Source organism: Ostrea edulis, chromosome 4, assembly GCF_947568905.1.
Source record: "Ostrea edulis chromosome 4, xbOstEdul1.1, whole genome shotgun sequence".
NCBI classification, from domain to species: Eukaryota; Metazoa; Mollusca; class Bivalvia; order Ostreida; family Ostreidae; genus Ostrea; species Ostrea edulis.
In genome coordinates, this window is record NC_079167.1 from 2944102 (window position 1) to 2960497 (window position 16396).

General features: G+C 34.9%; 1 protein-coding gene across 1 annotated transcript in view; it reads left to right on the forward strand.

The window, feature by feature from the left end:
* Positions 1 to 16396, forward strand: part of LOC125668826 (synaptonemal complex protein 2-like) — a 104524-nt gene that overhangs the window by 11705 nt on the left and 76423 nt on the right. Inside the window, exons 10-11 of the mRNA XM_056164389.1 lie at positions 2954 to 2999; positions 3116 to 3217. Of these exons, the coding sequence (XP_056020364.1) occupies positions 2954 to 2999; positions 3116 to 3217 (148 nt within the window). The remainder of the gene's footprint in view (positions 1 to 2953; positions 3000 to 3115; positions 3218 to 16396) is intronic.

Below are 16396 nucleotides of genomic sequence, written 5' to 3' on the forward strand. Positions count from 1 at the left end.
TACATATTATCAAATATTACTTAAAGTTGCATCCTTTTACATAATATGAATATTGACTGGTCTATATATTAAAATTTTAATTAAAGCACATGCATTTAGGCACGCGACTACAAAGGCGATCTTGCTTGTCTGTAAACATGGGCTTGCAGAGTCTGGTGGAACAATCTGCATTGCAACCAGAAAAGGAGTGATCTGCCCTGCTATGAAGTTTGCGAACAAAACCTTTGCACCCATGACATCTGAAATAATTACCAGGAAAAAAAACCACATCAAAATATACATTTTTACTTGTAAATTAAGGCTACTTGCTAATATAAAATTCAGTACAAACTTGTGCGAATTACACATCACAAAGTCTATTGAATACTACACTATATAATACATCACTATAGAGAGATAGATTCGGATAGCCTACATTATTATAGTAGGAAAAAAATATATTTGACGTACCTTATTGCATATTTTGGATGCTGTCAGCGAGAGGCAAAAATCGGGAACGTCCGATTGTTTGGTGGTGACACTATCATCATTGTCATTCACGTTTGTGTAAAGGATATGTCAAATTGAAATCCATCTTCCCGATTAATTACTATCAAAACATGCTTCGCACTGTCCAATAAGCACCCCGACACAGGCAGACCAGGTAAATTACACCACCCCGATACCGTGCGACACAAGGTAAACAGCAATGGCTGACTATTGTCCTGATTTCTGATTGGCCAGTTCAGAAATGATGCGGGATTTCAAATTCCGGTTGGAAATGGGGGTTTGTTGTCGTAAAATGGGATATATTTTTAGAAAATCGGGATTTCGGGGTATTTTTCCAATCCTGATTGGGATATCGGGATTTGCCTTTTCAACTGCTTCAAATCGGGAGAATCCCGCACAAATCGGGAAAGTTGGCATGTATGCATACCCGTCTACAAGGGCATATGATATTTAATGAATTTGTAGTCAACTTTAATAATTAAGTTTGATAATGAATGAATTTTTAGTTGTTACCTTTGGAAAGTTTTTTCTGAACCAAGCTGCTTGGATAATGATACTGTTTATTGCTAGGAACTGCTGCTCAGGTGAACGATGTGGCACATGAGCCTTTTGTTTAGGAAGTTTTTCAATTTTCATACGCCTGTCTTTAGATGGGATGTATTAGGGTACATTGATGTCTCTCCGTTCGTCCATCCGTCCGTCCATTCATTCTGGGTTTTCTATTTCTTATATTCATTTCTGTGTCACAAATCAAGCTGAAATTTGCTATGCCGCTTCTTTAAGGGTCACTTTAGATCATGTTGCAGTTTTTATCCATTTACACCTCTCTTGCAGAGGTCTTGCCTCTTTATTTGAAAATTAATGTTAAATAAATGTCCATAAGTCCGGCTAATGTCCAGAGTTTTAGTTCATGTTGATAAATTCTTCAAAAATGGGGTATCAATATGTAATGAATTATGTAAGAAATTTGTTTAAAAGTCCTTTTTTAAGGAGGTACTCTACATCGTCATAATGGCTGACTTCCTTTTTAAACATGAATGAAAATATAAATTTCAGCAATATTTATGTCCCCCTTCAAAGAAGAGGGGCATATTGCTTTGCACCTGTCGGTCGGTCTGTAGACCACATGTTGTCCGCTCAATACCTTGAGAACCATTCACTTGATTGTAATGATGTTTCATATGTGGTTTGGTTATGAGTAGAAGAGGACCCCTATCGATTTTCAGGTCAAAGGTCAATCCACTCTGGATATAGGAAGACACTGTCTTCTCAATATCTTGAGAACCCTTTGCTTGACAGACATTAAACTTTGTACACTGATACATCCCAAGGAGTAGATGACTCCTATTGATTTTGAGGTCAAACTGGACATAGGAATATAATGACCACTCAATGTTTAGAGAACCCTTTACTTGAGGTGCACTGGTACATCTTCAGGAGAAGATGACCCCTATTGATTTTGAGGTCACATGGTCAAGGGTCAAACTGGACATAGTAATATATTGTCTCCTATATTTTAAGAATCATTTGCTTGATCGACACCAAACTTTGTATCCTGGTACAGCATAAGGAGTAGGTAACACCTATTGATTTTTAGGTCCCATCGTCAATCCACTCTGGACATAGGAAGATATTGTCTGCTCAATATTTTGAAATTGAAATGGTTTGGCACTACATGTACTATCAATTAAATGATGCATGTGTATAACCCTTTTCAATTTTGCACCATAGAGGGCATACATGTTTTACAAACATTTCTTGTTATCTATTCATTTCAAATATCATTGCATAGCTGAGTAGCTCAATAGGTTAGCATGTTGATTGTGAGCTCAAGTCCAGCAGGAGTTTTAGATTTTTTCCAGATTGCTTTAGAAGTACTACTAAAACTGCATTTTTTCACTATAAAATAAAGTAAATTTGAAAGTTTTCAATTTCAGAATATTGTTGTACATACCCCCCACTTTTCATCCATATCAAATTTCTCTGATCTAGCATTCCCACTTAAGAACCACAAAGTACAATATGTCAAATTCACAAGAGGAATATAAATTTTTGCAAATGAACATAAAGAAAAGTTTTCTTCTTTGTTTTAAATCTTCTTCTCAAGATCCACTTAAAGGCTCAGGTTGTCAAATTAATATCAAAGTATTTTTATGTGGTGTAGGTTCAAATTTGTGTACAGCATGGCCCCTGCATTCAGAGCTGGGCCATAGTAGGGATTATGCAATTTTACATACTAATATATGGGTTAATGCATAAGAACCACAAAGAAACAATGTCAAACTGATATGCAGGAGTCCTATTGTAGTGTATAACAGTATTCATTTTTGTTCACCCTATGCCCTTTGAGGCAAAGGTAGGGCAATAGGAATTTAATGTCTTATATGGAAAATGAAATTTCTCAGGTGATTGATTTTATTAATCTTTTATAAATGAAGTAATTTGTTTGTACAATGCATTGCAGAGTGTATTCTATTCCATGTGCTGAAGCTGTATTAGGAGATAAAGAGGTACTAGATGTTAGCCTGTCCAAATATAACAGATACTATTTTGTATGTAGCAGAAAAATAAAGTAAGTAATCAAAATAGATAGGCTATACAAGAGATTCATTGATGTGTATTTCAGCTTGTCAAGCCAGATGATGATGAATATGAATACTTTTGGGTAGATTTTAATACAGAGACAAAAAGAATTACCTTATTTTGTGAGCAGATCAATGATTCAGAGGTATGGTTCAATATTTCACATCCATAAATGAATACCGGTATGTGCTGAAATTTGAAATTACATCGCTCTAGTGAAGGATAGACAGGATACTAATCATGTGATTGGAATACCGTATAATGGGTATTTTCTGCAGTTGTCCACATTTTGCGGAAATTGCAGATAAAATAAAAATACACCAAAATCAGTGTTTGAAATTGGTTTAAAACTTGGTATAGACCATGGGTCTATGCCAGAAGAAGATGAAATAGACCTCATTTAATTGACATAGACCGCAACATTGAAAAAAACAAAACACAAAGTTAAAACATTGTTAGTACTAAGAATCTATGTACTTAGAAAGCTTTCCATTTCCATAACAATGTCCTCCTCTCCTCGTATCATTTATCAGACGTTGACTTTTGGGATAACTTCATATATTGCTTTATAGGGACTGATTCACGATTTTCCTCCAAAAACATTATTTTTCACTTTAAATGATCAAAATCTGCAGTCTAATATGTTTAGAAGGTTTCACAAAAAAAAAAAATAAGGTTATTTATCATGATGGAAGCTCATTATAAAGAGTTTATTTGTTTTGAAAACAAAGATTGAGGTGTGTTATTGTTTACGGGGTTTTCAAAATAAATGGATATTGGTCCAAGTTTATTACATATATCACATCGCATGTATACTTTTAATAGGTAAAATGTGTCATTTAAAAGTTAAAATTTGTGCATTGTACAAAATGAAGATATTTTAAATTATAGAATTAAACATTTCACTGGTTGGTTTGTTTACCTAAAAAGACTCGAGTCTTTGTTTACATAACACAGAATCAATTTTAGCTAAAATATTGCTCTTATCTTTGCAATCAGACAGTCCAAATTTGGTTGTCAACATTAAATGAGCTATATTTTTAATTTCTAACACAAAAAATGAAAAACATTTCTTTCGAAAAACGTGAACCAGTCCCAGTTTAAACCTAGAAAATCGGCATAGACAATTTGGTCTATGCTAATTCTATCGGTCTATAGTTAATTTCGAACACTGAAAAATTACAATCACTAAAAAATATATTTTGATATGTATAGGTATAGATAGGTATAATGCAACTGCAGAAATTGAATACACAGAATATAATTTGATACCTGTTAGGTATCGGATTGCAAAAATTTCCACCCGCAGAAAATACCCATTATATGGTATCACATCTGAGGCTCCTCATCATATTAGTAGCTGTCTTTGGTTTTCTAGCTGGGTACATGTTTAGCGATAGTGTCGTACCCTACTACACTTTTTAACATAGTATAATAGGCTACGATGTCATTGCTGGGTACACATTGTGATGTCACAGTGAAAAGGCAAGCAAAATAGAAAATCGCCTGGGTTGTGTTTGGACTTTTAAAAAAAAGTTTTTTGCAAATTTCTCCACCTACTCTTTCAACTTTTAGGAAATATTTAAAATGAATTATATCTGCATAGTGTTTCAGATTCTGAAATTGTGATAAGCATGACATCTACTGGTGAAATATATTAAAGTCATGCTCTCTTTGTGGTTTGTTAAATGAGAGATGAATATCTCAAACAGTGCAGAAAAAAATGCATAACACGCATTAGTGAGTAAAGCAAATTTTTCTGCAGTGTTTGTGACCATCATCTCCCAATTAAGGTAATTTCTCATACCATGTCAAATAATGTAAGAAATGTTATTTACGTGTAGTGAATAATATCACATTGAACGAAAACAATGACATTTTAGTGAAAATTGTAGACCGTATTCATGTCCTCTGTGACCTTTGGGACTGATTGTTTGAAAGCAAACAACAAAATTGAAAAAAAAACCAAAAAAAAAACCCATATATATTAAATGCAATATTACAAACAAGTTGGTTAGAATGCTTGAGAGAAAAAATGCTTATAATAAAGCCCTCTACATCGGTAAGCCTAAACTGTGTCTACACTTTTACGTTCTGATTTAGTTGTTTGGACATTCCTAAATTTAGACAAGATTACTGTAAGATGTGAAATGATCATGTTGCATACCTTGATGGTATCTATTTTATGCCACTGCTTTTGGGTACAAATGACGGATACACATTTCGAATCCCCTACAACAAAATTAAAATTTTGTGTGGTACAAGGGCTGTTCGATATGTAATGTGTATTGTACGATATCTCAATAGCATTCGACTCAAATAGTGAAATGAACATTACATAAGTTTTCCAAAAAGGAAAAAGTGGCATGGGGGTATGGTGGGTGTGGCAAGACCGTAACCTTCTCTGACTTCAAAAATTGCTTCACAAGCTCAGATGTATGTGATGGAGCATTATCATGAAGTAGATGAACATGCCTAAATCCTGACACAGGGCGTCGTTTATGATAATATTTCTTTAGCTTTTTTAGTATACCATCTCGGTAATACTGACCTGTAACACTTTTGCCCTTCGGCACCGGAATTTGTTTGGCTATACCATCACATGAAAAGAATATGCAATAAAGAATTTAACCTTTGTGCTTATGGTTCTTTTGGCAACTTCAGGCCTTCTACTGTGTTTAGTTAGTCATATTTTGTTTCCAATTTTTCTTACTAGTTCGAAATAGTGAACCCATGTTTCGTCACCAGTAACAATGTTTGCCAATTGTCTTTGATTGAATTTGGGAAACATTTTGAGCAATTGCTTAGCGCTGAGTTTGTACTCGTACCTGTTTTTGGTCATCTGTCAATTATATGCTGTATCCGAATGCTGGACAACTCGCCCCCAAGACAACTCGCCCTCAAGACAACTCGCCCCCTCTCAGGACAACTCACCCTCTCTTAGGACAAGTCGCCCCTTCTCTTGAGACAACTCGCTCCCAATATGATATAGATATATTATCACATTTTATTTTCATTTTGTGTGTGTGTGTGTGTAATTGTACAAAAATTTACATTTTTAAACCTTATAAAGATACGTCTTTTTATTTCATACTTTAACATGAATGGTAAATTCTAATAGAATTATACACAGATTTAAATAGTGCATTTAAAAAAAAATTAAATTTTTCATAATTCAATTTGCTAGGAAAATTATATTTACTGATATTCAGGTAATTGATTAAATGTCTCCGATACTGAGAAAATTTTGGGATTTTTTTTTTTTGGAAGGTGTGTGTGTTTTATTGATACAGTATGTATACTACATAAGTGTAAATGTGAAGCATGAATATTCTGATACATGTAATTATCTTTAAATGTGTTTCGCAACTAATTCCTGTTGAAAAATCATAAAATTCCCATTTTAGAAATTTTATAACAGCTTTGCTGTACGGCTTCTTTTTAAATTAAGCGGTGATTTCAAAGTGACAAGTACCCTGATGACGAGTACCTTAACGTTTGAAGTAAATGTAGCTTGGGGGAAATCAAACAATTAGATTTAACAATGGACACGGATTATTGATAATTATACTATGTCAGCTGTAGACCAAGCTAATACTCTCCCTATACCAAATGCTAACTTGTTTCCGCTGAAATTATATACTTTACATGTACGTACAAGGGATGATGAATTTACTGAACCCAAACACTGGATTTTCACTAAAATCTTTCGTCTTGTCTGCTCAATGATACTACATGTACTATCAATTAAATGATGCGTGTGTATAATAACCCTTTTCAATTTTGCACCATGGGGGGCATATGTGTTTTACAAACGTCTCTTGTTTTACTTTGGTGTTTGACCTAGTGACTTTAACCTGCAAGTTTGACTTACTATTAATAAAAATCTGACGTATTCAATATCTCCTGAACTATTTAAAATACAGCTTTTATGTTTTGTATATAGGTTTCTTATGGCAAGGTCTTTTATATCATTTCATGATCTGTGACATTGTGACCTTTGTCTTATCCAGAACAGCAAGATCATGTTAGTCATATTGGTGTTGAGGCATCTCTGTGTTATGGGAATGTTGTAATCCTTTGGGGCTAGGTTGGTACCACAGAATGGGGTCAAAATTTTTCGTGGGAATAAAATTTGATAAAAGAAATCTTTTGAAAATCACAACAGCAGGGCCAAGTGAATCAGGTAAATGATGTGGCCCATGCTCTTGTCATGTCTAATGAGTGCTATAGTGTAAAAAGATGAAACTTTAAAATGTTTCAAAAATCTCTAGGTTTTAAAAGTCACAATTTTCCATATATGATAGGCTATAATTCAAAATTTGGACTACTATATGTAAATTTTCATCACTTTGAAACTAACAGTATCATGCAGTAGATGAAAATTTATTGAAAACAGTCAAATACAATATATTTTCTTATATTCATATAAAAGAAACATATTTCCATTGTTTACTGTATATACTCACATATAAGTCAGTTTTTTTGGGAGTGAAATTTGGACTCTGAAGTCAATGTCCAACTTGTACGGGCATACTACAACCGGAATCTTTTTCTTGCCACACACGTACAATTTGCGAATTGTGACATTTAATGGTGATTTAATGCGTTAATGTCAATTTAGCCAGTAACAAATTACCATGAGTCAATCGTTTGAATAGCAAAATGATAATCTTGAGTACTTACCACTTTAATTATACCCCATGCAACGAAGTTGCGGAGGGTATAATGTCTTTGACCTTTCCATCAGTGTGTCAATCCGACTGTCAGTCCCTTTGTTGTCAACACAACTCCTCTGAGACCGCTCATCAGAATTTTGTGAAACTTTTTAGTTAATAAGGACACACTGTTTAGATGTGCATATTCCCAAGAAATTCTGATTCAATAACTTTTCTAGGAGTTATGCCCCTTTCGAACTTAGACATTCGAGCCCATCTGTCCTGTTCTTGTCAGTGCAACTCCTCTGAGACAGCTCAACAGAATTTCGTGAAACTTTGTAGTTAATAGGACACACTGTTTAGATGTGCATTTTCATAAGAAATTCTGATTCAATAATTTTTTCTGAGAGTTATGCCCTTTTTCAACTTACAATTTTGAGCCTATCTGTCCTGTTCTCGTCAGCACAACTCCCCTGAGACGATCAAACTGCTCAACAGAATTTTGTGAAACTTTGTAGTTAATAAGGACACACTGTGTAGATGTGCATATTCCCAAGAAATTCTGATTCAATAATTTTTCTTGGAGTTATGCCACTATTGAACTTAGAATTTTTAGCCTGTCTGTCCTACATAGCATTACCATTCATTATGCGAGGCATTGTCATGGAATGTCGGAGCGTGGAGTATGTGAGCTTGCTCACCTCTGCTTTCTTTCATTTATGGAGTTGTGCCCCTTTAACATAGAAAAATTAATGTTAGGACCAGCTTTTTTAGCTCACCTGAGCCAAAGGCTGCTTTTCTGATCAAAATTTGTCCGTTGTCTGTCGGTGTCGTTTCTAAACTTTTCACATTTCCATCTTCTTCTCCAGAACCACGGGGTCAATTTCAATCAAACTTGACCAAAAGCATCCTTGGGTGAAGGGCTTTCAAGTTTGTTCAAACGAAGGGCCATGTCCCCTTCAAAGGGAGATAATCACAAAAATGTAAAATTAGGGTAGGGTCATTTAAAAATCTTCTTCTTAAGAACCACTGGGTTAGAGGAGCTGACATTTACATAAAAGCTTCCTGACATAGTGCTGATTCAAGTTTGTTCAAATCATGGCCCCTGGGGGTAGGATGGGGCTACAATAGGGGATCAAAGTTTTACATAGAAATATATAGGGAAAATCTTTAAAAATCTTCTTCTCAAGAATCACTAAGCCAGAAGAGCTGAGATTTATAGAAAAGCTTCCTGACATAGTGCAGATTTAAGATTGTTCAAATCATGGCCTCCGGGGATAGGTTGGGGCTATAATAGGGGATCAAAGTTTTACATGGGAATAAATAAAGAAAATCTTTAAAAAATCTTCTCAAGAACCACTGAGCCAGAAGAGCTGAGATTTACATAAAGCTTCCTGACATAGTGCAGATTTAAGTTTGTTCAAATCATGACATCCAAGGGTAGGATGGGACCACAATAGGTGTCAAAAGTTTTACATGTGAATACATAGGGGAAATCTTTAAATATTGGCCAAGGTGACTCAGGTGAGTGATGTGGCCCATGGGCCTCTTGTTGTGCTTACAGATATTCATTTGATATTTGTATATTGCTTTGCCATAACAGTTACAGATCAAGTTTGAATTTTGTTTTGGTCCATTGATTTTTCACTAAGTTATTGCCCTTGGACTTCAAGAAAAATAGCATGAATTACCGGTCCCAGATTCTGGACTTTATTTTGTTGTGCTTGCAGATATTCATTTGATATTTGGTACATTGCTTTGCCATATTAAGTTACAGATTAAGTTTGAATTTGGTTTTGGTCCATTGATTTTTCACTAAGTTATTGCCCTTGGACTTAGAAAAATAGCATGAATTAACAGTCTCTGGTCTTTATTTTTTGTTGCGCTTTCAGATATTCATTTGATATTTGGTACATTGATCTGCCATAACAAGCTACAGATCATGTTTGAATTTTGTATCAGTCTGTTGATTTTTATACGCCCGTCGAAGACGGGACGTATTATGGTATGGCTCTGTCCGTCCGTCTGTCTGTCCGTCTGTCCGTCTGTCTGTCCGTCTGTCCGAACCTTGTGGGCAGGATACAGACTGAACCATAAGCCCTAGGACTTTACAACTTGGTACATTTGATCACCATGATGAGAGGAAGATGCCTATTGTTTTTCAAGGTCAGAAGTCAAAGGTCAAGGTCGTAGTATCACTTATTAGGAAAACCTTGTGGGCAGGATACAAACCGAACCGTAAGCTCCAGGATATTATAACTTGGTATATTTGATCACCATGATGAGAGGAAGATGCCTATTGTTTTTCAAGGTCAAAGGTCAAGGTCGTAGCATCACTTTTTAGGAAAACCTTGTGGGCAGGATACAAACCAAACCATAAGCTCCAGGATATTATAACATGGTATATTTGATCATCATGATGAGAGGAAGGTGCCTATCATGTTTCAAAGTCAGAGGTCAAAGGTCAAGGTTGTAGTATCACTTATTACGAAAACCTTGTGGGCAGGATACAAACCGAACCGTAAGCTCCAGGATATTATAACTTGGTATATTTGATCACCATGATGAAAGGAAGGTGCCTATTGTTTTTCAAGGTCAGAGGTCAAAGGTCAAGGCCGTAGTATCACTTATTAGGAAAACCTTGTGGACAGGATACAAACCGAACCGTAAGCTCCAGGATATTATAACTTGGTATATTTGATCACCATGATGAGAGGAAGATGCCTATTGTTTTTCAAGGTCAAAGGTCAAGGTCATAGTATCACTTTTTAGGAAAACCTTGTGGGCAGGATACAAACCGAACCGTAAGCTCCAGGATATTATAACTTGGTATATTTGATCACCATGGTGAGAGGAAGATGCCTATTGTTTTTCAAGGTCAAAGGTCAAGGTTGTAGTATCACTTATTAGGAAAACCTTGTGGGCAGGATACAAACCGAACCGTAAGCTCCAGGATATTATAACTTGGTATATTTGATCATCATGATGAGAGGAAGGTCCCTATTGTTTTTCAAGGTCAAAGATCAAGGTCGTAGTATCACTTATTAGGAAAACCTTGTGGGCAGGATACAAACCGAACCGTTAGCATATTTATGAAGTAGCGCATTCTAAGGCTATCCCTCTTTATATATTGATATCCATTTCTACAAGCATAATAATGAATTAGCTCACAGAGGACAGTGCTAACTTCACTAAAATATGAATCCCACTAAAATATGTTTTCCTTGAGCAAAATCTATGGGCGTATTATGCCACGTTGGCGTTGCTCTTGTTCACTAAATTATGGACTTAGACTTAGACTTGAACTTGGACTTAGAAAAATAGTGTGGATTATCAGATTCTGGATTTTTTCTTTGTTGTGCTTACAGATATTCATTTCATATTTGGTACATTGCTTTGCCATAACATGTTACAGATAGTAGTTGATTTCCAACCATTCCTATCCTGATTCCCCAATATTTCTCTTGAACATAACCTACTTTATGAACTTTGAATATTGTTGCAGTCCTATAATTTTTGTGACTGGTAGGGAACTATGTGTTGCAGGGTCACTGTTTTGTTTCGAACAACACAAAAAAGTAAATGCATTACAAGATAGATGTAAATCTTACCAGGCATCCAATATTATAAGTGAAAAATATTAACGTTACATCGAGTGAATTGATATGAGCTACCCAGGACTGTCCATTATCACCGTAATGGTACAAAGCTTAAAATGGGGATTTTGGCGGGGTTTCTAAATTTATATAGTGCACGGGCTAGTAAGACATGCATAATTAATTAGTATTTGGTAAAATCCATTGGTCCGCAGTATTATGAACCCAGACCACTGGTCAGTAAAAAGTAAAGTTGAACTAAAAATAGAAATAATTACCACCTGTACAATACAAAACGTTCACACTGACTCGCATACTTGAAAAACTACTTTGTATTCAATTGGCTATGCGCACCAATAGGAATACCGACATAATTACAGCGCATAAATATATTGCAGATAAATTGCAACTGTGACATATGTATTTCTAAGCAATATATATACTCTCAGAATGCTTGTTAATTGATTATTTAATTATTTGACCATGCTTTAATGGAGGGATGGCTTAGACAGTGAGCATCCGCTATTATAAATTAGTGCATCAAATGTTAAATCCTAGGAATTTCATTGGATAACGTCGTCTATTCTATAAGTGATAGTGCCCGGCCACTATTATGCCGAGTGCCGGGACGATAAACTTTCCCCGCGATACAACTATAAGAACCTGTACATTAATGTGACATACTTTTTATTGTGGTGTCATGTGGTGCGAAGTGCACAGAGGTACATTTATATATTCTCGGATAGCCTTAACCAAGTGCATTCCTTTTCGGAGAACTTTATGAGATTGATCACTGTTCGTTACCTTCACCTTTCATTGAAAATAAAATAACATTAGAAGCAACAAAATTGGCTTTAAGAATTTTAGAAAATGTAAAAAATATTAATCAAAATCAAATAAGTAGTCTACATATAATCAAAATACACCTACTTATGTGAATAATGTCAATATTAATTGTACTGAATTAAATAGCCCATGTACATCAAACTTCAACTCTAGTAAAGTTCGTTCTCTGTTGTTGTTAATTTACAACAAATAAACTACATGTACTAGTACTGTAAATTCTTAAATATTCGCAAGGAATTTGTTATCTCGTAATTTCGCCAGAAACATCACTCACGAAAAAATATTTCTCGCTTTTAATTTTATATTGCTAAAATACATGCAAAAACACTTGATCAACAGAGCACTCATGAATTTATTTTCTCGTGATTTGACGTCCCATGAGTCATTTCACGATAATAAGTACTCGCGTTAAATAAAGAATCTACAGTATTCATCATGTTCATGAAACAGTGAGGTCTGTCTAAAACACATTGTTACAGTTATGTTATCAATTATAAATGTTAGAAATAAATTAAAATACAAAAAATGTATTTATTTTGTATATCATTGAATATTTAATGATTTGACAAGAAAAATTGCATAATAAAATTTGCCATGAAAATAGATTTTACATTAATTGCAGAAAGAAAACAAAATCCTGGATACAAGTTTTATTATATAGAAATGATAGTGCCTGGATTTATCATGTAATACACTAAACCCGGCCACCATTAATGACTGTTTAGGTGGGTACTATGCTCTCACGGTGTTGCTTTGGAAAGCTGAATATAGTGCACTATTGCTTTCCAAAGCAACACCATGATAGCATAGTACCCTGGTGACCTAAACAGTCATTAATAGGTAAATAGTGAGCATCTTGTAACTAAATTTCTATTTCATGCAGATGTTTAATTTTATGTGGTAAAATTATAGGTCCAATCACCATGCCAAAAATTAACATGGATTTATCAGTAATAAAGATCAAGATCCAATGTTGAGAAAATATATGCATCAAGAGGAACAACTCTTGCTAGATAAAAGGTATTGAGTTAATCGGCAATCTGATCAAACATTCAATCTGATTTATAAGAAAGTCAATGTGAAATTCCTAAATATTTCTCTGAAAAACAGGTCCCTGACTTACAGGGGGGTCAACTTATATGCGAGTATATACTGTATATATATATATAAAGTCAGTGCCTCAGAATAATAACTGTACATTTTAGTGATGATTTTTAGAAGTGGCTATACCCTTGGAAAGGCTGTTAAGCATATGTTTTTAAAAATACATTCGGTCAGTGAATATCCTTGACAAAACACATGGAAATTTTGATAGCAATCTGTAGGGTTTTCAATATTGAAATGTGGTATTGGTACCAAAGAAAGCATTTTATTTATTTTTAGGTCACCTGAGTAAACTCTGGTGACCTATTGCAATATGCCGGTTTTGAGATATGCTCGAGTTATTTCCCTTTGAAGAACTCTCGTACATAGTAAGGCGCAAAACAACTTGTTTACATGCGGGAGTGGGACGAATATTCATCACTTCATAAGTGAATGTATTCATTAAGTCTCTCATACGCTGTTTCATCACCCAAATTCAACTGATACACAAACTAAGTAAGTGATAAGTATTCAGGGAGTAATTAGATACATGGAATTCTTATTATATCACGTAATTTTATTGGTCGTAGGTATCATATCCTGGATATTACTTTCAAATATGACATTGTTTTTATGTTTCTGCTTTTGTAAAACATTTCTTTCTAATATTTTGTGTTTCCAATATTTACATATTTAAAAAGAAGCCACTTTTAATACATTTTATCGTCTTCCTCACTGACAGAAGGTTCACTCTGTCCCACTTAGGCCATCAAAATTCTACTAAATGTACCTCCTACACAGGAGAGCTCTTATCTCGAAACTGGCGTATTGGTTGTCGTCCGTCGTCATGTGTTTAAAATAATTGAACATTTTTAACTTCTTGATAACTACCAGTCCAATTCTTTTCATATTTGATATGAAGCATCTTTGGGACAAGGGGGACATAAATTGTAAATTTCAGGACTCCTGCACCCCTGGGGCCCTAGAGGTGGGGCAAAAATGCCCAAAATTGGCCAATTGTCAAAAATCTTCTCAAGAACCACACACAAGTAAGAAAAACTAAATACATAGTGATGTAGAGCAGGAAGGCCTCTACCAAAATTGTAAATTTCATGATCCCCAGGGTGGGGCCAAACTTAGTATGTAGTGTTTATGTGTAGAACACTTAAATGACATCTCCTTTAGTGCTATTGATACTAAATTGAAACTAAATGGATATTTAGAAAGAGCAAGTAGTCCTATACTAAAATTGTAAATTTGATGATCCCAGGGGTAGGGGTTTTGGTATCAGGGTGGGGCCAAAATGGTCAGTTATTAAATGTGTCAACAATAGAAATTTTTAACTTCTTCTTGATAACTATCTTTTCAATTCTTTTCAAATTTGCTATGAAGCATCTTTGGAACAAGGGGGACATAAATTGAAAATTTCAGGATTCCTGCACCCCAAGGGCTCTAGGAGTGGGGCAAAAACTGCCCAAGTTTGACTAATTTTCAAAAATCTTCTCTAGAACCACACATGTTTAAGAAAAACTAAATGCATAGGGATGTAAAGTAGGAAGGCCTCTATCAAAATTGTAAATTTCATGATCCCCAGGGTAGGGGTTCTGACTCTAGGGCAGGGTTTAACTTACTATGTAGTGTTGATGTGTAAAACACTCAAATAACATCTTTAGTGCTATTAATTTACACTTCTCTGCCCTATTTGCTTTTCAGTAGCATTCATCATCCTATCAAATGTTGTAATATATTTAGTATCAGATGTTACTATTTCGATCTGTCTTTGACACCCCCCTATAGGGGCAATTGATTGCACCCCCTGGGGGACCCCCTTTCAACCAATCCTATTTATTAATTATCTTAATTCAAATCATAACAATTTAATTATCCAATCAACACTTATAAGATTTCCTACTTTGGCATTTCAAATTATAGATTAGCATCACTTTGGAAAAATTCGTCAAGGGCTAAGGCCACGCAATCTTTCTCAGCAAGGCCACACAGTTTACACATTTTTTTATGTGCTATAATTTATTCCAAACAAGGAATTATTGCGATATGTCTATCATAAATTTTATTTTCGTAAACATTGACTTGCATGCAGGCTTGTATAACCGCCATGGACATACATACTTTTTTTCCCAGAGGAGGAAGAAATTAAGTTATTGTTGTGAGAGTGCACAAAGTTCTATGTTGTTTATTTTAACTTTGAAGCAAGCTTGAGTATTTGATATTGACATTAAGTACATACATAAGAGCAAGAGCAGGACAGGAAATCTGAGTTAACACATTCATCCAATAAATTTTCAACACTTAGTAAAAACTCCCATAATCCTTTCGGCTGGACTGTTCAATCTTGCAAAGTCACATCTCATTGACCTGAGATTATTATCTTATGTGGATTAACTCAATATCATTCTAGTCCCATGATCCCCTGCAAAATACAGTGTGTAATGAGAAGGCCTAATGCATAATGGAATGGAATATTGATCATGGCCTAGGCAAGATGATGATGGGACATCACAGTATTTGTTTTAACATCATAATACAGGTGACTCGAGATAACTCAAAGTGCAAGGTAACTAAGTTCAAGGGTCCTGTGGGGATCCGGGTGAGAATAGGCCCTCAGTACCCCTTGCTTGTCATAAAAGTCCACTAAATGGGGGCGCAAAAACTGAGGCCCCATGTCACAGCAGGTGTGGCACGATAAGGATTCCTCAAAAGCCATATGCGCTGAGCTTAGACCTAAATTTTGTAGCCCTTCACCGGCAATGGTGATGTCTCCATATGAGTGAAAAATTCTCGAGTGAGACGTTAAACAATATACAATCAAAGGACCTTGATGAAACTTCAAGAGTTCAAGAAATTGAAGGTCGAGTCAATCCAGAAATTAAATGTCCGACCATTATGGTTAATATTTTATTGTAGCCAGATTTCATATTCCCAACATCTTGGGATAGTTTTGACACGTTTCCCTTCATATTAATTTTAGGTGATTAACTTGATTTCGACAACACAGAACTTTATCTTGTATAAATAAAAAGATTTTTTTATGTATTCATTTGTTTTTTTTTTCATGCGAAAATAAATTTACAAAACAAATTTGTCATAAATAACAAAGTTTCACAGTCACTAACTACAGGG